This window comes from Eleutherodactylus coqui, chromosome 6 (genome assembly GCF_035609145.1).
Source record: "Eleutherodactylus coqui strain aEleCoq1 chromosome 6, aEleCoq1.hap1, whole genome shotgun sequence".
NCBI classification, from domain to species: Eukaryota; Metazoa; Chordata; class Amphibia; order Anura; family Eleutherodactylidae; genus Eleutherodactylus; species Eleutherodactylus coqui.
This window is the reverse complement of record NC_089842.1, coordinates 137126692-137152827: the sequence shown is the minus strand read 5'-3', so window position 1 is coordinate 137152827 and position 26136 is coordinate 137126692. Positions and strand designations below refer to the sequence as shown.

General features: G+C 44.2%; 1 protein-coding gene across 1 annotated transcript in view; it reads left to right on the top strand.

Annotated features, from left to right (window-relative positions):
* Positions 1 to 24517, top strand: part of ODAD1 (outer dynein arm docking complex subunit 1) — a 113163-nt gene extending 88646 nt beyond the window's left edge. The window contains exons 14-15 of the mRNA XM_066607724.1: positions 7423 to 7516; positions 24312 to 24517. Coding sequence (XP_066463821.1) covers positions 7423 to 7516; positions 24312 to 24395 — 178 coding nt within the window. The 3' untranslated portion in view covers positions 24396 to 24517. The remainder of the gene's footprint in view (positions 1 to 7422; positions 7517 to 24311) is intronic.
* The last annotated feature ends 1619 nt before the right edge of the window (positions 24518 to 26136 follow it).

The following is a 26136-nucleotide window of genomic DNA, read 5'->3' as shown; positions in this document are numbered from 1 at the left end:
AATAAGCCCTTCCCTGAAAATCATCCCTAGCAGTAGTAATCTAGCTCAGGCGCATCTAGCTGCTTGGTCCCCCTGCACTGCTCTGAGGTCTTTCAGCAGGCGGGGAATTAAAATCCTTACCTGCTGAAAGGGCTGTATCTGATTGGCTGAGCACATCTGCAATGTTTTCACTGATGTGATAGAGAGAACAAAAAAAATCACAGCATGCTCTATCTTTGGCCGCCTGCAGACAGGCAGGTCGGATCCGGCGGCGAGGATTCTCGCCGCGGGACCCGACCCGAGCGCCTGCAGAGAGCGGCGCGTACTCACCCACGCCCGCAGCTCCGGCTGTTTGATGTGCCGGCTTACCGGGCAGCCGGGGCATGCGCAGACTGGAGCCGGCAGCCGGGCACTGGCGTTTCTGTGATAAATAGAGCATGCTGCGATTTGTTTGCCACGCGAGATTTCACGCGGGCAAATCGCGGCCGTCTGCATAGGATTGCGTTTGTTTAGCAATCCTATGCAGGCTTCCAATGGCAGAAATTCCGCGGGAAATCCAGCCGCGGAATTTCCGCTCGTGTGCAGGCGCCCTTTCTGTGATGTGCGATTTTTTTTTTACTTTCTATATTTCCCTATGGAGGCTTCTTTTTATCGCAATGCAACAAACGTGCGTTGCCATGTGATTCGATTTTAACAATAGAAAGTCCGATTGACTTTTGTCAAAAAATCATGGCAAAATCGCATCTTTGTTCCAGCAATTTTTGAGTGTCAGCGATGCTTTTTTTTGGAATAATCTCACACCACATCGCTGCTGCCTGCAATAAAATCACCCAATTTTTTTTATCGCAACAATCAATGGGACTTTCTATTGTTAAAACTGCATTGCAACGCATGTTTGATGTGTTACGATAAAACGCAGGCTCCTTTGGGATACATGGGAGATTAAAAAATTGCGGCATGCTCTTTTTTGTGGTCTGCAATTTTTTTTTCTCTCAACATCGCATTAGTGAAAACAACGCAGATGGGAAGGAAATCATTGTAAATCATTGGTTTCCTAATCTGCTTTTTTTCTGATTCTCGCATCAGGCGAAAATCGCACGGTTTTCCTGTCCATGTGAAACCACCTTAAGGTTTGTGTATAAGATGAAAGGGAATGAGAAGTGATCATTAGGAAACCACAGGAAAGGTTGATGGGTGTGAAGTGTCCATATAGGAAGACATATACCCCGGGGCAACATGAAGATCCGATGCTAATGTTTAGAAAGTCCTCACCCCAGATGAACATCCAGAGGAAAATCATTGCTGATCTCCAACCCATAGTCCACTAAAACAACAGACTCAAGGAAATATTCATAGAGTTACCTCTCCTCTCCTACAAACAACTACCAACTTTAGAAATCTTCTTGTCAGAAGTGCCCTCTCATCATAATAATAATAATAATAAACTTTATTTGTATAGCGCCAACATATTCCACAGCGCTTACATAGACAGGGGGAATACAGAAAGACAGAAGTACAAAAAATTACAGAACCACGGTTACAATCGTAATCAGTTGGTGGAAACAATAGGGGTGAGGGTCCTGCTCCAATGAGCTTACATACTACAAGTAATGGGGTGATACAGAGGGTAAAGGGGCTGGAGGTGTGCACAGTATCGCGTGATGGAGAGTGAGGGATGCTATATACAGACAACAGTCAGACATTTAGCTATGCGACGGCAGGATCAATATGACTACAGGAGCGGTTTATGATGGCTAGCAGGGATTTCGGTCAGTAGGTCAGGGAGCATGTTATCAGGCAGTGTATAGAGGAGTTTGTTTAGGGAATGTGGTATGCATCCCTGAAGAGGTGCGTTTTTAGAGCACGCCTGAAGTTTTTCGAGTCCTGGATTGCCCGGATGTTCTTTGGTAGTGCATTCCAGAGGACTGGTGCTGCTCTGGAGAAGTCTTGGAGGCGGGAGTGAGAAGTTCGAATTAGAGGGGTGTGCAGTCTAGTTTCGTTTGCCGAGCGGAGAGCCCGGGCTGGGTGATGGATGGAGATGAGGGAAGCAATATAGGGGGGCGCTGCACTGTGGAGGGCTTTGTGGATTAAGGTAATAAGTTTAAATTGAATTCTATATTTAACGGGCAGCCAGTGCAGTGACCGGCACAGGGCAGAGTCGTCCGAGTAGCGGATGGACAGGAATATGAGCCTGGCTGCCGCATTCAGGATGGACTGGAGAGGGTAGAGTCTGGTGCAGGGGAGGCCAATCAGCAATGAGTTGCAATAGTCGAGCCGTGAGTGGATGAGGGCAACAATAAGCGTTTTCAGCGTGTCTATGGTGAGAAAAGAGCGGATTCTTGAGATGTTCTTGAGGTGCAGCTGACAGGTTCGGGCCACTGATTGGATGTAGGGGGTAAATGAGAGATCTGAGTCGAATATGACCCCAAGGCAGCGGGCATGTTGTTTGGGAGTTATGGTGGCGCCACATACTGAGATGGAGATGTCAGGATGAGGTCGGTTGGTGGAAGGAGGAAACACCAGTAAGTCAGTTTTAGAGAGATTTAGTTTTAGGTAGAGAGAGGATATCGTGTTAGAGACAGCAGACAGACAGTTGGTGATGTTTTGGAGGAAAGGTGCAGAGATGTCACGGGAAGAGGTGTATAGCTGGGTGTCATCAGCATAGAGGTGGTAATGGAGGCCAAAGCTCCTGATGGTTTGTCCAACAGGGGCTGTGTAGATAGAGAAAAGGAGGGGGCCAAGGACCAAGCCTTGGGGGACCCCAACAGCAAGGGGAAGAGAAGGAGAGGTAGAGCCAGCAAAGGAGACACTGAAAGAGCGGTCAGATAGGTAGGAGGAGAACCAGGAGAGAGCTGTGTCCTTTAGGCCGATGGAGTGAAGCATACTGATGAGGAGTTTGTGGTCAACAGTGTCAAATGCTGCGGAGAGGTCGAGGAGGATCAGTAGGGAGTAGTCACCCCTCGATTTGGCTGATAGTAGGTCGTTTGATACCCTTGTAAGGGCAGTTTCTGTAGAGTGTTGGGGTCGGAAGCCAGACTGTAGGGGGTCGAGGAGAAAGTTCTCTGATAGATAGCTTACAAGGCGGGAGTAAACCAGCCATTCTAGTAGTTTGGAGATGAAGGGGAGGTTTGAGATGGGTCGGTAATTGGCAACGTCAGTTGCGTCAAGAGTCGGCTTCTTTAGCAGTGGGGATATGATGGCGTGTTTGAAAGAAGAGGGAAAGATGCCAGAGGCCAGAGAGAGGTTGAATATAGTGGTGAGATGGGAGATGACCACTGGGGAGAGGGATCGGAGGAGATGTGAGGGGAGAGGGTCGCTAGCGCAGGTGGTGGGGCGAGCAGAGAAGAGCAGTTTGGAGACTTCTTCCTCTGTTGCTGGTCTGAGTACAGACAGTGAGCAGGAGCTAGATGCAGTGCTGACAAGACTAAGGTCAGGGCTAGTCTGGGATTTGGAAGTTATTTCTTGACGGATGTCATCAATTTTCTTTTTGAAATAGGCAGCCAGTTCAACAGCACTGAGATCCGTCACTGGGGGCTGCGGTTTAGGGCTGAGAAGAGTGTGAAAAGTATCGAAGAGTCGTTTAGGGTTGTGCGATAATGAGGAGACGAGAGAGGTGAAGTAGACTTGTTTGGCGTGGTGGAGGGCGAGGTTGTAGGTTTTGAGCATGAATTTGTAGTGGAGGAAGTCTGCGGACGTTTGCGATTTCCTCCACAGCCGTTCAGCACTTCTAGAGCACCGCCGGATAAAGCGCGTTTGAGGCGTGAGCCAGGGTTGGCGCGTTATACATCGGATGGCTTGGATCCTGGGGGGAGCCGCTTCATCCAGGGCATGTTTGAGAGCGGTGTTGTAGTGATCGGCAGCCAGGTTGGGGCAGGCGAGGAGAGAGATAGGGGACAGAGAGGACTGTAGTGATTCAGCAAAGTCTTGTGTGTGAATGGCCTCAAAGCTCCTGTAGGTACGGTAGGTAGGTGGGTGTGGAGAGATGTTAGGGAGCGTGACAGAGAAAGAGAGGAGGTTATGATCTGAGAGTGGGAGAGGGGAGTTAGTGAAGTTGGAAGCAGAGCAGAGCCGGAGGAAGACCAGATCCAGAGTATTGCCATCCCTGTGAGTGGGAGAGGCTGAGTTGAGAGAGACCAAGGGAGGAGGTGAGCGAAAGTAGCTGAGAGGCAGATGGGGAGTTGGGGTCGTTAGTGGGGATGTTAAAGTCGCCTAAGATGAGGGTCGGGATTTCGCAGGATAGGAAGTGGGGGAGCCAGGCAGCAAAGTGATCCAAAAACAGGCGAGGAGCACCTGGGGGGCGGTAGATAACTGTTACTCGCATGGACAGCGGACGGAAAAGCCGTAGCATGTGTACTTCAAATGATGGAAAAGTGAGTGAGGGTACAGGGGGGATGACCTGGTAGGTGCATTTCGGGGAAAGAAGAGCACCTACTCCTCCGCCACGCCTGTCATCTGGTCTCGGGGTATGGGAGAATTGCAGGCCATTGTAAGACAGTGCAGCAGGGGAGGCCGTGTCAGACTGCTGGATCCACGTTTCTGTGAGAGAGAGCAGACTGCATCATCAAAGACTGACACTTACCATTGTAATAACGGAAAATCCAAGACTTAGGGCTCCCACCCACTAGCGTTTTTTTTCACTGCGAAATTCGCACGTTTTTTTTTTTCTACAGGGGGTCTATGGGACTTGTAAAGCTAAAATTGCGATCGCGCAAAATCGCGATTTACCGCGAAATCGCGATTTTGCGCAATCGCGATTTTAGCTTTACAACTCCCATAGCCCAAAGACCCCTGCAGAAAAAAAAAACGCTGCGAATTTCGCAGTAAAAAAACGCTAGTGGGTGGGAGCCCTAAGGGTACTTTCACACTGTCTCTGTTGAGGTACTGTTAAAAACACATCAAAACGTATCATTTTTTGCAGTGGTGTTCAATGTAGTTGAAGCAGGGTGGTGTTATGTTATGGTGCGGCAGTGTCAGACAGTGGCGGAGGCTTTATTTAAACCGTAACATTAATTTGCTTCATAGGAGGCTTTGATGACTTAAAGTTGCATAACAACAGTGCATACTATTTTGTTCTTCTTAAATTGACAGTCACCAAATGTAATTAACATGTCCGGTGTAATTTGTCTATGTGTACATCATCTCTGCACCTTCTCCTTGGTGGCAGCAAATCACCTGATGCCTTTGAGCCCTTCATTGAGACCATTAGAATTATACATGGCCTGACCTTAGACTGCTTCGTAGAGGCGGCGTCCTTGCACCAGGAATACCCAACATACGGACATCACTTTTCACCACAGGTGTTACGGTAAACTACCCTGGATACGCCAGCATGGGTTGCCCTGGATCTTGCCTGCAACCCCTGTCCCTGCCTACTTGCCTCCACTCCTGGCTAATCCCAGGCGGGCAACTGGGCGGCAGTCCCTACGCTCTCTAGGGACAGAGGAACGGACGCTGGCGTACCTAGATGAAATGGGTAGAATACCGACAGAAAAGGCAGATGACACAAACCAACACGAACACTACTAGCTGAACTGAGGCAGATGGAAAAAACCTGGCAGACCCACAAGAGATAGCAGACAAGTTGACAGAGGCAGGAGACCAACAGAGGCAGACTAGCTAGCATACTGAGGAAACCAATAACTGGCAGTGATTGCAGCCACTGCCAGACCTTCAAACCAAAGCCTCCGCCCAAAGGCGGAGAGAGGGAGGCAGCCAACTCCCAACAGCACATGAAAAGGGAGCTCATGCATGGCTGCTGCACTCACCGGTGCGTGCCCGCACGTCGCCGCGAGCCACCAGCACACCGCTGGCCAGGCACCCGCACCCCTGGCAGCTGGGCCACAAGCCAGGGGGACGCGCCCCGACCGCGGGACCCAGCACCCCGCCGCCCCAGGAGGAGCCGCAACCACCACATGGTAAAAACAGGTCTACCTCGCTACGCTGCCTGCTCTCATCCTCATAATGCTGCATACTATATTTCCAGAGGTCCACGGCATTACACTATCATCTTTGCCTCAATGCACCGTAGGTGCCAGAGTACATCATACGACCATACAAAATGTGGTACATCACTTCCTTCTCTTCTAACTTATCCTTGTCACTTAAAGCCTTTGTAAAGTGCCTTGTTACCTCAGCACATGTAGTTTATTCACAAAGAGCAGATGAATAACTTTGCTTACTACTGAATTCGATTAACCCCTAAATGTCACATCACACAGTCCTTTATAGGGATGTACTTCTCCAGTCCCTATATGTCCATCAATGTCCCTTTAGTGTGCACACACTAAATAGTTGATGTACCAGGCTTATGTATGCTGCAGTTTGTCCCATGTTAGTGCATGCATGATCGTCGAATCCAGGTTCATGGTGCTGTCTGCCTTTTCAGGGACTGAGTCCCCTGCGGGAAGGGAGACTCCCTCTCCTGCGCAGCATGGTGTTTTTCCCACGCAGCTTTAATAACGCTTCAACCACAGCAAAGTGAATACCAAATACAGATTAGCAAAGTTTAACTTTACATGTTAAGTGAACTTTCTGTGCAACAGTTCATTTGCCCTTTCAATAGCTTCTCAATGGCTTAACATAAGATAACTAGTCGCAGTAAGTTATCACATGCAGGATAAAATTTTCTACATCTGTACCTATAGGCTAATTTTACACACAAATCCGCGTTAAAATTCTGCACCCATATGTGCAAAGGAATCCACAAGTGATTTTGGGGTGGATTTAGAATTTTTAGCATTTATTGCATTGACGTGAGTGAAATCTTCAGAAAAATATCTGCAACAAACAGAGTATACTGTGGATTTGAAAACTGATAACATGGCTCGATGTGAATTCCAAAACTGAAATTCTGCAACTAATTCATGGTGTGAAACCGGCCTACAGGAACTCCAGTGTTCACAAGCAAATATTAGGTTGAGGAGACACAGTCTGATTGGCCACATGCAGCCACACTACCACAGGCCAATGCCACAGAGTTTACTAACAAAATTGTGCAGCCATTGGCTACTGCGGTTGGGTGTGGCTTGCATGTGGCCAATCAGGTTGTGTGTTCTCAGTCTTAGAGCTCATTCACACGGGCATATTTTCACTGTGTATTACACAGGCATATATCGCACGCGTAATACGCAGGGAATAGAGTCGATGAAAATAAATGGATTTTCATTGCTCAACTCACACTTGCATATAGTCATTGCGTATGTTCTGCGCATAAGAATAATTGCAGCCTGCTCTATGTTATCGTGTATGCTGCGCATAAGAGCCCTTTTGTTCTCTATGGGCGTGTATAATACGCAACTACTAGCGTAGCAGTTGCGTTTTTCCTGCACATAAGCAATATGGAGAAAACTTGCTTAGCAGAGACTCCAGGTACATATAGATGTGATTAGCATTTATATCCGTCAGGACTGGTGCTAACGTTTGTATTTCTTATACTTTATAAAGAGATGAGTATGACAGCGACAGCGATTCTCCAACGGCAGATGAAGAGCAGAGACCCCTGACTCAGGCAGAACTGCGGGAAAGAATAATGAGAGGGGTAAGCTACATGATACTTGTTATCACATGCCAGTAATGACAATATTACATTTATTCTCCAGTGTGTCAAGGGGCAGAAGAAGAATTTCCACTAGTTCTGCAACACATAATTCTGTTTCATATTTGTGGAGGGTTAACATGTGCAGCATTGAACATCTATATCCTTTATGAGTGATGACAGCAATCATTTTTTCACGAAGAAGACTGAGAGGTTATCACAGCCCCATGCTCACTTCTATAACCACTGCGAAATAATATCCCGATAAAGGTAAGGCTGTCTCACGCTCTGTATAGCTGAAGGGTAACATTTCTATGAGGCTTCATACACAGAATGGAGCAGAGGAGACTCTGATGACACAAATTCCTTGCGGCTTTGTTCCGAAAAGCAAAATGGTATGTTTTTTTTAGCGTTTCCACAGCATTTTTGACAATGTATATTTTTGGTAACACTTTAAGGGTACATTCACACGTAGCGGAAATTGTGTGGACTTTCTACAGCGAAAAAATCTACACGAAAAACCTTTTAAAGAACCACATAATTGGCGCTGATTTTGGTGCAGCTCTGCAGCAGACTCCGCCCCTTCTATTGAGAGGTGAAATCTGCAGCTGAAAATTTGCACCATTTCTACTACGTATGAACATACCCTAAATGTGTCTTTATGGTGTTTTTAACCCTTTACGGATGTGACCTAGTTTGGTAGTTTAGGGCATGATGAATTTTTGGGATTTTCATCTCCACTTATCAAAAGCCATAACTTCTTTATTTTTTCTTCAATATACCTGCATGAAGGCTTTTTCATTGGGGGACATGAACATATCAATTATACTATTTTTTAATGGCATTCACTATGCAGTATAAATGACTTGATAACATTTTTCTGTGGGTCGGTACGGTTATGACAATATTAAAACTATGTATATCGTTTATAGATTTTTCATTTGCTCAATAAAAATCCCTATTTGGAAAATAACTTGTTTATGGCATTGAAAGTGCATGCAAAATGAGTTTTTATCATTACTATTTTTTTTTAATTGAGTATTTTTGTTGACAACTTTTTTCTTTACCCTTTTCTATGTCCTTGTAGGGGATTTGAACCAGCAATCCAAATAATGCACTGCAGTAATTCTGTACTGCGGTATATTATTTCTTATCTTTGTCTTTGCAAGCCATAGCAGACTTGGAGGCCATTCTCAGGTATCCAGTTACCTATTGGCTTTCCACGATCGGATGGCGAAGGGCTGATGAGATCACAGAAGGAGCTCACTCACTCTATTATCCGCTTACATGCCATGATCAAAATTGATTGTGGTATGCAAAGGGTTTACCACCAGTTAGAGCCAACCCCACTGCAGATGGCGCAGATGCAGCTCTTGAGCCTGCACCATCTACAAAGCATTTTGCGCCTATTCCCTTCCATCACATACATGTACATTATTTGGTGGAAAGGGGTAAGAGTCCTGTAGAAAAACCTACTGGAAAAGCACCAGAAAAAACATTCCACTTAGTGCATTCTGTGTTTTGAAAGATATGCCCAAAACACTAAAAATGAAATGCAAAATTACCCAAGAAAAAAAAATGAGCATTTCATATTCCCCATTAACTTACTGCTTACATTTGGACATAGCGGGGCAGATTTACAAAACCGTCTAAGAGAAAAACTGTCTTAATTGCCCGTAGCAACCAATCAGAGCTCAGCTTTCATTTTACTAGAGCAGAATGCAAAGTAAAAAAAGGGCTGTGATTGGTTGCTTGGTTGCTGTCTTTTAGACAGTTTCATAAGTTTTCATAAGACAGTGGGTTTTTTTTTAGCAAACAATGCCTAATAACTTGTTTTTTCTTCACTTTGGAAGTTTTTTTTGGTCCATGGCATCTTTTTCCCAAACGAATCATATTTTAGGTTTGGCTTTCTTTAAAGCATTTCCAATGAACTTCTCCAGAGGCAAAATTCTGAAAAACGTGCATACAGAATGTCTGCTAAAGAAAAAGCCACGAAGAGCATGAACTTCATGGTGTTTTTTAAAAGTCATAGAAAAATGTCACAAAAATAAAAGCTATGTCTGAAGGAAGCTTAAGACTGTTCTGTCTTAGACAGAATCCTAGATTTCCCTGCAAAAACAATATAAGAAGTGCATCAAATCTGCCCAGTGTCATACTGGAAGCCCCAAATATCCGTGTGATTAGAGTAACATGTAAGCTTGAAAAGGAGGAAGACGGCAAATCCTTTCTGATGTGATCGGCTGCTGCAGTCCCAAGTGTGGGAGCCTAGGGCGCTGCAACTGCTGTCATTTCCAATAAGGAGCTCCTTTTTGTGTCCTGTTTACCTTTTTGTCTCAATTTCTTTGGGGCGTCTTATCCTGAGCGTCCCATAGAAACGGAAAGGGATTTGGAAACTTTACAAATAAAACAAATCAGTCCTTCTACAGCTGTGATTAGCCTGGGGCTGTAAAAGACGCCTCAGGGCTGTCCTACTTGCAGTCATGAAAGATTTATTAGCAGATATCAAGCAGTAGACTTATACCAGTCCACAGCACATTAAAGTGCGCCACAGTACGAGGCGCAGGATGACCTATGATGATATTAGCTTGAAAGTTCCTTTACCGCTTATTATATCACTGACCTATATAAAATCACCTTACACTCAAGACTTGAAAACAGCAATGAAAGTAGATCTTATACCATATGTACTGTATATGCAGACTGTCGGGAACATGATGATGTGATCAAAGGTAGGTGATTGTGGGTATGTATGTATAAGCACATGAATTCTGCAATAATTGTAATTTTATCTGTAGGCAAAAAGTATATTGCTATAACATTTCCCTATGACAGATAGGGATGGGTTGATTATCTGTCATGAGAGATGTACTAATGATCTCTCCAGATGCTAGATATCGGTGACCTCTTTCACATGCATCAGGGATAAATTCTAATGAAAATGTGGTACCTGGAAACACACATTTAGTATCCAGAAGATTGCACACCACGTTTATATGCGAAGATGTTTTATAAAAGTCTTATCAGTCTTATGTCATGTACACTTTTTGTCAAAAAAAAATCAAGCCCCTAGAAGACGTTGTCATTTTGCTGCCAAACTCGGCATGCAGTTACATCTCAGGCCGATATGCAAATGATCAGACTTGCGGCATGATTAGATGAACGGTCTTGCCACCTGAAGCCCTAAAAGTGGTTCCATCTGTGGACTATAAAAAGGCCCTCAGAGGCTCCTTGTGTGTAGTGACCTCTTTTTCTGCTTGCAGAGCTTGTTGACCACTAGACGCCTCTACGACACAACTGAAGAGATTTTGCACAGTTAAAAGAGTTTAGAGTGGGCACATTATTAGAATGTGAGAAGCTGGATGGTCGTATCAACAAATTGCCCGCTAGCTGGGCCATTCTGACCAGACTGTTAGGAGGTGTTGGGATCAGTGGATGCGTGAGGGCATGCACACAAGGCGACTGGGCTCAGAATGCCCTCTACAGACCACCAGTAGAGATGTCTGTCTGATTGTCCAACAAGCACGAGCAGATCCCACTGTTTCTGCCATCCAGAGACAGCTGACACCACTGTTTCAATCCCCTGTGTCTGTCGGAATCATTTCCGGTCGATGGCTGAGGATGGCACCCATTGTGTGTATTGCCTTTGACACCCACTCACCATCACCTACGTTTGCAGTGCTGTTGTGAACAATCAAACTGGACTGCTACGGAGTGGAACTGCGTTGTCTTCAGTGATGAATCCAGGTTTAGTTTTTGCACTGATGACGGCTGTGTTCATGTCTGGAGACCTAGGGGTGGATGCCTCAATCCTGCCTTTTCTGTGTAGAAGCATACGTCAGCCAGTCACCCCTAGTAGTGGTATGAGGGACAATGACAGCTCAGCGAAATGTTCAGGACATTCTGCAGCCTCATGGCAGGGTTTCCAAGGCGTATTTTCCAGTGCAATAATGCTTAGCTGCACATAGCAAGGGTGCCACAGGAATGCCTCCACAACATTGCCATACTTCCATGGCCTGCTTTTTCAAGAGATTTATCACCAATAGAACATTTATGGGACCATCTGGGACGCCAACTTGGACAATCTATGAGTTTGCATGATCTAGAGGCTCAGTTATAGCAAATGTGGACAGATAGGCTGCAGGATACCATACAAAACATGCCTGCCTGTATCACATCTTGCATCCAACCTAGAGGAGGCCCAACAATGTTAGGGTGGTGGACGTGAATCCACTGCGTAATGCTACTGGATATGCGACGACCCGATCCAGCGAGCCCGACAACTGATCCTCTAGCGTGCGTAACTGAGATACCAGATGACTGTGACCCAGTCCGGGAATGAAAACTAGGGGAGGTAGCTAGCCCTGAGTTAGTATGCAGGAGAGGAAAGACCCTGCTTGTAAGCAGGGCTGGTGTCCTGATAACGACCCTGTGGTCTTCCTCTAGGCGCTGCCTGACCCTGACAGGACAGAACACCTATATGACAAAAGACAGACTAGGACTGAGAGGAATCAAGAGACAGGGGAAGAGACAGGCTTGCAAGGAAACACAGAGGAACAGGTGCAGAGTACGTACAGAAGAGTGCAAGAACAGACAAGACGACAAAGCACAGGACACAGAATGCAGGCAGGTTACTTGCATTAACAGGAGCAAGCTTGGAGCCAGAGAGCAGGTGTGAGACAACATTAACTCTGCGGCACTGATGTCCCAGTATGGCTATGTAGAAGGGAGATTGGCAAAGAGCCTACAGCTCAGCAGAGAAACCCTGAAGCAATTAACCATGGCACTGCTTGGAGCAGGTAAGAAAGCTCAGGCCACAGGGTGAGCAGGACAACACTCGCGCCTGCCAGCACCAGGGAGAGAGAAGCAAGTCTAAAGGCTCCTTCACACTGGCGAGAAAATTGTGTGAGATTTGTGCATTGCGAGATTAAAAAATCTCACACACATATGGATCCCATTCTGTTGAACGGGTTCATTCACACTTGCGATGTTTTCCTGCATAGCACCTCGTTGTAGCATGTTCTTTCTTTTGGCGAAATCGCTCATTAATTTAAATGGGAGACTATCACTATTCCCTACCGCAGCTGTGACAGCTGCAGCAGGGGATTCCTCCAGCGATCTTCTCTATCGGAATCAATGGGAGAGCATTGTGATCTCCTGCCATAGCGGGGATGAATGGAACCGCCGCAGGGAGGTGAAGTTGTTTGCAAATGAAAACCACGCATCCATGGGTTTCCACATGTTTTCAGTGAGGCCGGCAGCAGCACAGCGCCAGCCCCATTGAAATCAATGGGAGAAGATCGCTATCTCCTGCCATGGCTGTGACAGCTGCAGCAGGGGATTCCTTCAACCCTGCTGTGATGGGAGGCTGTTTCCCTGTGAAAACGCCTCATAGCCAGGACTTTTCAGAAGCATTGCGAGGGCGATATCTGGCCCTGAATCAGGGTCCAATATCACTCTCGCCAGTGTGCAGGAGCCCTGAACAGAGGATCTAACAAACAGGGTACTAGTACCTCCCTTCAAGTGTTCAGTTTTCTGCAATACATTATCCTTTTGCCATGACATTATAATCATTTATATCAACCTTCCAATTGCACATATGAAGTTTCATTTGATTCTGACAACTCCTTCTAGATGCTAGATTTTTTGACAATGACTGTATGTTGCACCAGGTGGCGGCTGGTTCTACTGAAATGTGCATATATGCCTAAGCAACTGGATTGTTAGAGGGAGTTTGCTTTTATTGATGACCTATCCTCAGGATAGGTCATCAATAATTGATTAACCAGGGTCTATCTCCGCTCTCATGCACCTGCAATTACCTGCGCCAGCCAGTACACAGGGGTCAGAGCTATCTTCCTCTCCGCAACCGTTGCTTTGCGGGTGTCAGAGCTAATTGGTGGACCCCAGCAGATGTACTATTGTTGACCTATCCTGCTGGATAGTAAGCCCAGTGCATCACCATTATCGCTCCCATTATACCACTGTGTAATAACTGGTTTCTCAAGTAGTATTTGATTCAGACATCATGTGGCTGGATAAGAGCCGTCCTTCACACTATCCCCATGTCCAGTCACCACAAAAAGATTGGCATCTCTTCTGTTTCTTGGATCCACTCCTGGTTTTCGCTTACAAATTTTGATGCAAAATACTGACAAGAATACAGCCCTAAGGCCTAAGTCCAAGGAAAATACAGTAGGATATGCCATGAGTTGGGATTTAACAGCTGGAATTGGCACTATCCGTAAAACAGTGACCCTCCTCAAATTTTACTCACTCAGGACTAAGATGCAGGTTGGTTTGCATTGACCAGGAAAAAAACCCATGGTGGCACTGCCCTTTTGTTCTAGGGTATCTGTACAAGGGGTAGATTTGCTGCATATTTTCCGCAGCTGATATGCAGCAAAATCTGCAGTGATTTGGCAACAAAATCCTTGTGTGTCACATGCAGATTTTATTGTGGATCTAACCTTATGCATAGCAAAAGGTGAAATCTGTGGTAAGAATCAACAGATAGAATTGCCATGCTCTAGTTTTTAAAATGTTGTTCTAATATTGGTCAATCTCTTTAAACAGTCAAGTGCCATTTTCCTGGCATCACGTTTCCAAACATCTGAGTGGTGATGCCATGAGAACAGCACCTGACTACTGTGGTCTCTGATTGGCTGTTTCTGTCCCAAAACAAAGAAGCTGGTGGCTGCAGCACTAGATTGCCAGGGGCTGAAGATGGGTATTTAGCACTACTTTGATTATTTTCACAGATTTGGATCTATGTTTAAAAATTGTATAGCATCCGGACAATTTCTCTAACATGCCATTTATACCCTATGGAGAATGCCATATAAATAGAACCCAAAAAAACAAAACCCAAATCATGACATATTGTAGTCTCCCTCTCTTTTTACAATTAGTGATCACTGCATTAGGAACAGCTGGTGCATGATATTTTGTGATCAGTAACATGGTACCACGTGATGACTGCGTCACATTCTGTTTTCAGATAATGCGCTGACCCCTCCTCTGTGCAGCAGCAGGTAAAGGCCCTTTTATACACAATGATTATCGCTCAAAATTCGTTCAAAAGCAATCTTTTGAGTGATAATCGTTGCTTGTAAATGTGTGTCCATCGTGCACTTACCGTGCACTTTTTGTCCATCGCTGAGTTCAGCTCAGCTTAAAATCCATCTTCTCTGATAAGAGGGACCGCACGCTGAGTTCTCTGCAGGCATCGCTGATAACATTCTTTCAGCTGCTGTCCCACTGGAGAACAATAGTGATGTATTTAGAGAATAGACCACCTGCTGTTCTCTAAATACACACAAATGAAGTTAGTTAGCTACTAATGGGCTGATTAGCCCATTAGTAGCTAATGCAAAATGTCAGTTTCTGACTAATTTTGAGCCATCATCTGTGTGTGTAAATGGGGCTTTAGATTTAGCAGACATGGGTAAATGTGGTGACTTAAGTGACTTTGACTTTAGACAGATTGTTGGTGCACAGAGGTCTGGTGCCAGTATTTCTGAAACAATTGCACTTGTTGACTGTACTCAACCAAGATATCAAGAGTGTACCAAGACCAAAAAACCCAAACACAGGAGCCAGATACACAGATGCTCTGAGCAGGCTGACGGCTCAGGGAACACTAAAAATCATCGGTAACTCCCAGCCAGGAAGAGCTGGATTATATAGGGAAGAAGGAGAAGTCGATTGGCTGACAGAAATGTCAATCACCAGCCACACCTCGCTGACAGTTGCAACACCAATTAACCTGGACTAGTACACATAGGAGATGTTAACCCTGGCTAGTCAGGATAGAACCCACAGAAACAAAGGTGTGCTGGCAAATACTTGGCTGTGTGCTGACTGTGACATGACAACAGGGACCTGTTAGCTGAACATCGTTCAACAAAACAACACTCAATGTCATCAATCTCGGATCACTAAGGAGTAGTTGGAAAAGCATGACAATGAATTCTCCACGCTGCCTTCACTTCCAAACTCACGGGACTGTATTCCCATTGAACATATTTCGGATATGTTGGAAAGGACTGTGAGATCTTTTCCCAATTATCTGCAAAATGTGCACCAACTGATAGAGATACTGCAAGTTGAGTATGGAGCATATTTGCTACCTTCTGGAATATGTTCGCCAACGTCTGAAAACTGTGATTGTATGAAATAGTGGACCAACCCATTTTTGAGTATATGTTCCAAATTAAGTGTACCTTCAGTGTTTATACGGTACGTTCCTTCTAGAGCCTTCAGACACGTCACTTGACTGTGTTTTGTACGCTAATTTTGCTGCTGTGGATTAAAAAAATGAGCTGTCCATTGAGTGATGGGCTGAATGTAAAAGACAGGTCCTGTTCACTATGCTGTTCACTTTTTGAAAAGAAAAGAGAGCCTTATGAGGAGTGAGCTGCCTCAGCGCTACTGGAAAAGTGGGTTTTCCTGCAACTCAGACTTCTGGAATTGCGCTAGCTAGCTGCTGCAGGGAGGTTTGCCAATAACCCAAGAAAATGTCAACTGCAATTGATGACAACAAGTGCCGAGCTATCACCTGGAGAGAGACACCCAGCGAGAGCAGATAGACCAACAGCCAGAGTCCGGATATTCACGTTTCAGTGGTGTGTAATCGTTAGTACCATCACACAGGCTCTTTACTAGAGATGAGCGAACGTACTCGGTAAAGCACTACTCGTCCGAGTAATGTGCTTTATCCGAGTACCTCCCCGCTCGTCCTGAAAGATTCGGGGAGCGCCGTGGAGCGGGGAGCTGCAGGGGAGAGCGGGAGGAACGGAGGGGAGATCTCTCTCTCCTTCTCTCCCGCCTGCTCTCCCCTGCTCCCCGCCGCAACTCACCTGTCAGCAGCGGCGCTCCCCGAATCTTTCAGGACGAGCTGGGAGATACTCAGATAAAGCACATTACTCGGACGAGTAGTGCTTTACCGAGTACGTTCGCTCATCTCTACTCTTTACCAATAAAATAGATTATTTTGACTTCATCATTGTACAGCCTCCCCATAGGTACTGTGCTAATTTGTTCAGGGGGCAGTGACTGCATATTTCAGTTAGTTGATTGACTCGTATAGTTAGCCCAAGTTCTTGCAAGATGAAGTTACTTCAGAGGAGACTCCGATTTTCTAATGCCATCTTTGGAGCTTTAGCCCTGGCTAGAGCAAGCCACTTAATAACTGTAATAATGTAATAATACACTGCATGCACGATATTAAGAGCACCTGATTTGAAGGGTATACTATGGTATACGTTCCTGCCATAGTATATGCTTGCCTTACCCCTTGTGTAATAAAACAGCATTAAGGCATGACTATAGAAGTCATTTGCACAAAATTGAGAAAAAAGTAAGCAGGAGTGAGCAGAGAATAGCAGATGCATACTTGTAGGGCTCCTCAATAGTGTTTATAGTATGAAGAATAGCCCTGAAGCATAAGTTGCAATTCTAAGTGATACCGCGATGCAACATTTATGAGCATATGTAAGGTTCATTAGTTTATTATTTATTAAACTACACTTTTACAGCAATAGCCTTTTCATGCACAACAAAAGACCTAAAGGAAATGAATTAAATAAACTGGATTTTACCGACTCCTGAGTTTTTAAAACATTAATGAGAAATCACCTTCCCGTCTCTGTACAAACCCACAAATTAGAGGCAGGGTGAAAGCTGCACATCTTTTTAGATCTTCCTTGTCAAACTCTAAATTCCTTGGGATTATCTAGCATAATATTTTTAGCCTTGTACCTCATTTTATCCCTTTTAACAATTCACCCTGTCATAGGATATTAATGTGACAATGACACAGATGAGCTGGCTGATAAGCGTTATCTATCCGTTCCCTTGTAGCCTTAGGAAAGCCCCCAGCATAATTCTTTCACAGCTTGATTATGTGATCCTGGCAATGCTGCAGCTGAATTTAGATTGTTCACCATTTTGTCACGTAATGTAAAGTAATTTCAAAGCATGACTCAGAAGCCATGTACTAAAAAAAAAAACATATTATAGTATTAGAATTATTCTTACAGACCACTGTAGAGAACGCATCAAAGGAAAACTGGATTTCAAGTCTGCAATGGCCCTCGCCGTGACTGAAATAATTTCTTTTATGATTTCTGTGCATGATTTTTTTTTTGTGCCATTCTAACTTTTTAATGTATTTTTACATCACGGAAAGGTTGACATCTCTCAATAATAATTTGACCATTTAAGTCTATACAATGCATTTTATGATTACTTCATTTTTATGAAGTACTGTAGTTATTGACACAAAAGTAATTATGTGACAGATTTGGAACAAGTGGTTGGACACTCGGTGACTATGATAATCTATTATTCTTGCGTATTGTAGTTTTTTTGAGCATAGGATTGCTTGTGTCTTTTAGAAGCCTTGAAATTATTTTGTTTTTGTAACCCCCCTCCTGTAAAAGCAAGAATGGTTAAAAAAGACACATGAAGATTCTTTGGCCCAATGTCCATGGGCAAAATATGTCCATGGGTATTTGTAAATCCGCACGGGTGTCCCGCACACGTGATCCGCACCCATAGGAAATCATTGGACACCCACAGGTAATTATATACCTGCGGATGTCATTTTCCCATGGTGTTCAGATCACACGTGCGGGAAAACACCTGCAGCATGCTCCATTTTGTGCGGGTCTCCTGCTGCTTCCATTAAAGCCTATGGAAGCCCTCCGTTCCCGTGGCACACCCACAGCTGTATTTGTGCTGTGCTGCAGAACTGAGGGAAAGCTGCTGGCGTGCCGAGCGCATCCGGAGAAAGAAGATCCGTTCGCGTAGGAGGGGAGACCCGCAGCGTCCAGAGAGGTAAGTATATTCGATTTCCTGGCCGGAAAGAAGGGACCCGCTGCGGGATTCTGCATGGAGAATCCGTGCGGGCCCGAATTTCCCTGAGGACATGAAGCCTAAGGGCTCCTTCCCACGGACGGATTTCCGCCGCGTAATATGCGGCAAAAATCCGTTGCGTTGCCCACAGCTATTAGGTTCTATTAAACCTAATAGCTCAATGCTCACTGTGCAGAATTTCATAGTGCAATTCCACACCGTGAAATCACCCGACCTCACCCGCGGCATGCTCTATTTGCTGCGGGTGTACGCGCGGCCGGCTTCCATTGCAGTCAATAGAAGCCATCTGTCATGCTATCTTCCGCTGTAGCACAGCGGAAGATAGCGTGAAACCGCTTCCCCGCCCACCACCAGCCGCGTCATATGATGCTGCGGCGCGTCACACACTCTATTGCACATGCGCGCTGAAGCGTCATGCGGGACGGAGGATGCCGGATCCGGAGGTAAGTATTGGGGTCTCTGGGGGGCGCCGTGACGGGCTCCGCCGCGGAATTCCGTGGCGGAGCCCGTCACGGCCGTGGGAAGCTGGCCTCAGGAGACCTGGCTGGTGCAATGTTACTGTTCATTGTGGTGTTCTGTCCATTTATATTCATTACACAACATCTTCCCTTTTGTTTCACAACAGGCCATTTTCAGTAATTGTTTGTTTTTAGATTTCCCTTTCTGGGACATATTTGTATAATGTAGAGCAGACAAATTCACAAAATCATCTTTCTTTGTGTGTATGATAAAACATTATTGTAACATCTCCCGGTTTGCCCTCCATATATTATACAGTAGGTCTTTCTGCTGCTCTGCTTTGTAATGTATGTAAAATGACTGCAAATACAGCAATAAGCATGGACATGAGACATTGCTTATTCAATATGCTTTGCTATTTTCTGTCACCGAGAAGCATTTACAAAATGAGGAAATAATAATCTAGTTGTAAATTTTCTCTCAGAAGATCTACAGGTGTCTTGTCTTCTCTCCATGCTTCCTTGGCCAATTGAGCTGATGCTGCTTCACATATTTTGCTGTATCTGTTGCCTGTGTAGAAGAAAAGTTCTATATACAAAGTTCAGGAATGTACATTGCCTAATATGAGATTCATGTTAATCCATTCAAAGATTTTCTCCTTTTATTATTGCTTCAGTGAGCCTTGCATATTATATAAATCAGATGCCACCATAATTAGAATGGAATCAATTGACATGCTTAGATGCGTTTTAAGCTTTGGAAGTGGAAGTTGCCCCATACTGACCCCTGTGCTGCTCATAGTAATGTGGAGCTGTTAGTAGATTTCAGATCTAGTTTTTTTCTTCCTATATATCCTTCAGATATTCACATGGATTGGAACTTTTTGATTGTGTAACTTTTACTTTCTTAATTCTTATTAATATTAAAGGGGTTGTCCAGGCCATGAATTTTTTAGAAATAGTTTACAATACTCTACTCCTTTTCACAAAAGGAGTAATATTTACCTATGCAGTCCTGTGCTAACAATGTTATGTCAATGTGACACAATTAAAATATAAAATCTTGTTATAGCGCCAACTTATTCTGCAGTGCTTTCAAGTAATTTAATATTCCCCACCATGCTGGGGGGTATTACCGACCTCGGAAGGATGGAAGGCTAGGTTGACCTTGAGCCGGCTACCTAAATCATGCAAGGATTGAACTCGCAACCTTCAGGTCATGAGCGAGAGCTTTAGAACAGCATTTCTGCTGCCTTAACACTCTGAGCCACACAATGCGCTTGCTACAGAAATCACTGCCATGACTGTTAGTTGCATTGACACCTCATTGCTGGACTCAGGTATACAGAGACTGGTAGCGACCAGGGAAATGTTGATATGGGACTGGCAATGTATTACACCTTTTTGTTATTTTATAGCACTCTAAGCTGTGTGTTATAAAAAATTGATGTGGTTGGACAGCTCCTTTAATTATTAATCAATATAGGGTCCAAATTGAAGACAACAAACTTTACAATATACTTACCTTCCAGATTCTGCTCCAGTCCCCCTTCACTGATCTGGTTGGTCTCCCCCCTACTACTAATTTCCCTCTGTAGTAAAGTGATATCCATGGCAACATGTAAGCTGACTATGAATGGTGCTCAACAGCATGTGCTGAAGCAGGACATTGAGAGAGACTTCAAATATCTCATGTTAAATGAAACTCAAGTAGATACGACTTTGGAATGGGAAGGTGTTATCTCTGGGAATGGAATGACTTTTTAGGATTTTGCCTTGGCATGACTCTAGAAATACATCAGGTTTGTTGTGTTTGTTTGCTTTTTTTACCTATATAATAAAATCTCTTACAATATGTACTGTTTTAATATTATCTTTTAAAGGGGTTGCATGGGATTAGAAAAAAAGGGGTCTATCATTTCCCAAGAATAGTACCACCCTTGCCTGTTGGCTCAGTCTGGTATCGTAGCTCATCCTCATTCATTATAACTGGGATGAGCTGCAATATCAGACACAACCTACGGACAAAAATGGAAGTGTTCCCCGAAAAAAGAAAAAGGAGACCTTCTTTCTCCTTCCAAACCACCCCTTTAATATGGACAATAAATTGTTTCAGTTGCAAATCTTTTAGGTTTCTTTTGCTCCTGATAATAGCCAAGAGGTTCAAGTATAGGATTATTTACTCGTTTCCATCCCGAAATGTCCATAATTTATTCTATAGTGCTGCTCAGTAGTCTGGTTTCTAAATAATTTTTGCATCAATCCCATCTCAATACAGTTTTGCTGGCAATCATTAATTTTCTATTTCCATGTGAGGATGGATTTGCATTCTTCTGTATTTCATCAACATATTCATTACCATAATGTTTTCTTCTATGTATTTCCCTGCCTTGGTCTATGCCGTTTTGATGAGTGTAGCTTGGCAAAGGTTGAAGGCAGATAGTTTTCTTCTTGCAAAGTGCATAACATGCTGCTGGTTTCTGTTTGTACTTTGAGTATAAAGTCAAGACCAGATGAAGGTTGCCTACAGTTTGGAGCAGTTTCATTAGGATGAGCCCCTCAGCTCCCCCAAACAACGTGAGGTGCCCCACAATAATTCTGCTATGTATCTGAAAACTACAGTATTGTAAACTGTGCCCCACAAAATATAACACCAAGTTCTTAACCCTTTCCAATCCAATTTGTATCCTGGTTTTCCTAGAGGGCTTACTCTTTTTCTACCATTATGCAATGGCGCTATCTGCTGGCTAAAGCTAGTACTGCATAAGGTGACACGTTGGATAGGCTCCAACAGCAGAGAGGCTGGCAATAATACAGTAAGAGAACTCCGATGGATGTCTTCCAACATCAAAGCTGTACAGCCTTAAATCATAATGTCTTCAGAGGTCAGACAGTGGATTCGAAAGGGTTAAGGTATTAGAAACAACGTCAAAACAAACGCTTTGACATTTTTCAGCATTAATTTTTTTGCACTCACGGTGGCGTGTATTTGTGTTCAGGTACGAAAAATGTAGGCACCATTATAATCAGTACTGCTATATTTCCTAAATGTAGGGGCTTGTACACATGGGCATTACCATATTGGACCTATAAAATCTGAGTGCAAAAAGCATTGGCGAGTATACAGATGCCATGTTTGTGGTATTCAATGTTCGTGGGTGGCCAACATTGTATGTGCTATTCTTGTATGTGAAAACGGGCAAGAATGGGACATACTGAGACTTTATTTTTTCAAATGGACCATGGGGCCATCTACAGAAGTGCCATACACATGCCACAGTGCAGCACAATCTACTTTAACGTATGTACTTACACTGGAATGCAGCAGACCATCCAGCCGGGTCGACCCCACCCAGCATGACATAGTAATCCAAGTAAAGGCAGACGTCGGCATATCCATATTTGGATTACGTGGTTATCTATTAGTCTTCCCTCTGCCAGTGTAGGGAAGACTAGTAGATTAATAGAGCACGTAAACCATGCACGCACACAAAAAAAATGTCACCTGGGTATGTAGAATATGTATGTTGCAGGGCCCACCGAGGCTGCAGGAGAGCACGCAGCAGTCAGGGGCCCCATGAAAAAGTAGAAATGTGGGCCTGGAGCCAGTGCTCCATTTGTGCCAAATATAAACCGGCTCTGATAACACTTAGAAAGCATAGCCAAGGCCGTGACCACGTTCACCTGGACTCTGACCTGGGCTTCATTACTGTCATGATGAATGTGTAGATTAATAATGTATGCATTCATAAGACTTGAATTTGTAATTATTTAATACCCCCTCTACACCACAATTTACTTTCTGCTTATAGCTAATGTATAAGACTAATAAATAAGTATGGATACTTCACTGGAAAATCCTGGCAACTCGCATATGTCCTCCATCATCTTTCATGACCATGGTTAAACTCAAACAGTGATTTCTATATTCTGCATATTGTATTGGTGTGTTATTATTTTATTTCATTGTATTTATGGAGAGTCAGAACGGAAGCACCAAATAAGTGTGCAGCTCCCATATTGAATGGCTGAGAACATTCAGTGAACTGAAGACATATATTTGCATTCAGTGTTTACTTCTTCACCCCCTGACTGGCATGCAATTGGGAGGGCATTCAGTACCCACTTGTTGAGATGCCTTCTTTCAAATTAGACTTTTGAAGCAAGTTCTAAGGGCTGATTAAATAGCAAAAACAAGTACAGGAACTAGATAATGGATATAATAATGTGTGCATTGTTGAAATGTTCCATTAAAGGGTATGTCTCGTATTTCATTTTAGTGTAATTAATTGGGTGGAAGTATGTAGAAGAGAAAACTTGTTCCTTAAGGCCTCATGTACACGGGGAAATTAAGAATTAAAATCCGGAGCGTTTTCCCCGCACGCCGATCCGTGCCCCATAGGGATGTATTAGACACCCGCAGGTAGTTAAATACCTGCGGATGTCATTTTTCCCTGCAGGTGTGGGTCCCGCGTGCAGGAAAAAATCCAGACATGCTCCATTTTAGTGCTGGTCTCCCGCGGAGACGGCTCCCGCAGGCTTCTATTGAAGCCTATGAAAGCCGTCCGGATCCGCGGGAGACCCGCGCCTGAATTAAACTCACCTGCTCCGGACAGTACGGGTCTTCCCCTCTTCGCGGCCTCATCTTCCTTCTTCGCGGCCAGATCTTCTTTCTTTGGCCCGGCGGATGTGCCCGGCGCATGCGTGCAGCACGCAGCCGGCGTGCCGAGCACATCCGCCGGGCCGAAGAAAGAAGATCCGGCCGCGAAGAAGGGAAGACCTGCACCGTCCACAGCAGGTGAGTTTATTCTTATTTTAATGCCTCATGTCCGTGGGGCAGGAGGGACCCGCTACAGATTCTCCAAGGCTATCCAACGTGTCACCTCATCCAGTACTGGCTTTAGCCAGCATATAGCGCACTGTATAACAGCAGAAAAAGAGTAAGCCCTCTAGGAAAACCAGGATACAAATTCGATTGGAAAGAGTTAAGCTAATAGCTTCTTTGTACAGTAATTATGGCATGGTTTTTGTGAATGGCAACATGGGAATAATACTGCTACTTGAAGCCTTGGACAATACATGTGTACTTCTAGAAACAGCTCTCAGGTTCCTAATTATTGCTCAACTTTAAATGGTGTTCTAACCCTGGTTTTACCTCTCCGTTATTTATTATCTGCATTGCCTTAGGCTTTGTCTTAATATTTTATAGACATTATGGCCATCTTAGATAAAGTTTGACCAGTTAGTATAGCAGCATGCACATTGCCTGGGGCAAGCAAAGCGCTGGTGAATATTTTCAGTCCAATTGGAAAAAGCTGCTACTCTTTCTATATCTGATCACTAAGAACACTTATTAGACATAACACTTTCCTTCCTAATGTGTGAAAGTGACAATAAGCATCATTAGTCCCAACATGAAACCACTTCGGAATCTTTTATGTGTCTTTATTTTTTTTCTCTAGGTTTTGAAAAAAGAGATGAAAGCCAGCAGAAAAGGATTTCCAAGTGAAATTTCTTTTGCCAAGATGGCAACAACAAAGAAATGAGATGAACCAATGCAATCACTGGGAAACTGCATATGTGACTGATATGGATGTCAGGATGATATGTATTTATGTGACAAAATAAAAGCTGAGATGTGGAGAGAAAGCTGTCTTTTTTCATATTATCGGTGTGTTCTTACAAGTCTATTGAATTACTGAAAAATGACATTTCAAAATAAAAGCAAAATGCTGTAAAAGAACATATCTTTATAAATCAAACTTCTAAAACAATAGCAGATCCTGAGTGTTTTATCTGCTGTCCTTATGAGAGAAAACTCCAAAGAAATGCAACATAAAAAAAAATATTTTAGATGTTGTAATGCAGAGGTATCAGATATATAACTTGAGGCTTCTTGGTCCCAATGCAAAATCCCTTGCACCTGCCCTGTTCTACTCATAATGCTAGTGTATGTTTATGTGGAAGAGGGGACTTTGGGTCCTCTCAGGGACCAGTACCTTAATGCGTATTAGTAGACACACAAGGATGATAAGGAACCCCCATGGATAAATACGGTAATTTACAAATATATCTAAGGGGAGTGCTGATAAGTATTGAGCCTCACCCAGAAAAAATTGAGCTAGGAAGCTGTAAATTGCAGGGTGTACTTGTCTATTTGTCTATATTCAATGATGCAAAAAACAACTACCTATGATTTAAAATTATATTTTTATTTCTGGTCCAAAGTGAACATGGTAGCATCTACAAAGATATTCAGTGTGTAAGAGGATAGGACCATAATCAAGTTCCTGTTTCTCCAAGGTAAACGTGCAAAGCAGATCCATGATGAAATGGCACAAACTTTGGGTGACAGTGGCCCTTCATAGGCAACAGTTAAACATTGGGTTGTAAGTTTTAAAACTGGCCATTTCGGTGTTGACAGTGCGAAACCCAATGTAAGGCCTGTCTCCGTCTCCTTGCCTGCAAATGAAAGCCATCCATGACATGATCATGGAGGACCGCCGAATATCAGCCAAAAGTATTGCTACATATCTGGGGATATCAGGTGAGAGAGTTGGTGCCATTATCCACAATGACTTGGGAATGAGAGAGCTTACAGCCAAGTGGATCCCAAAACTTTTGACAACTGAATAGAAGTGGAGATGTGTGGAGCCATCGGTGGCTGTTTTGGAGCATTCTGGTGACTGGTGATGAGACGTGGATCTACTGTTATGATCCAGAGACAAAGGAACAGTCTAAGGAATGGAAGCACAGTGGTTCCTCCATAACATGGCAAACATAATAATACAATTGAGGGTTACTACCCCCAAGCTCTTACATTCCCCCACACCATTTGTGTTTGGCTTTCTCAGTCAACACACCCAAAAATAAACACAGTTCAAACTCAGAAACATCAGCAGAACAGTAATAATAATACTGTTTATTTATATAGCACCAACATATTTCGCAGCGCTTACAAAGCAGTGGGAAACAAACAAAACCACAGTTACATGTAGTAATTAGAGATGAGCGAACCTACTCGGCCACACCCCTTTTTCACCCAAGCGCCGCGATTTTCGAGTACTTCCGTACTCGGGCGAAAAGATTCGGGGGGCGCCGTGGGTGAGTGGGGGGTTGCAGCCGGGAGTGGGGGGGGAGAGGGAGAAAGAGAGGGCTCCCCCCTGTTCCCCGCTGCTACCCCCCGCTCCGCCACGCCTCCCCGCGCCCCCCGAATCTTTTCACCCGAGTACAGAAGTACTCAAAAATCGCGGTGCTCGATCGAGTAATTACTCGAAACGAATATAC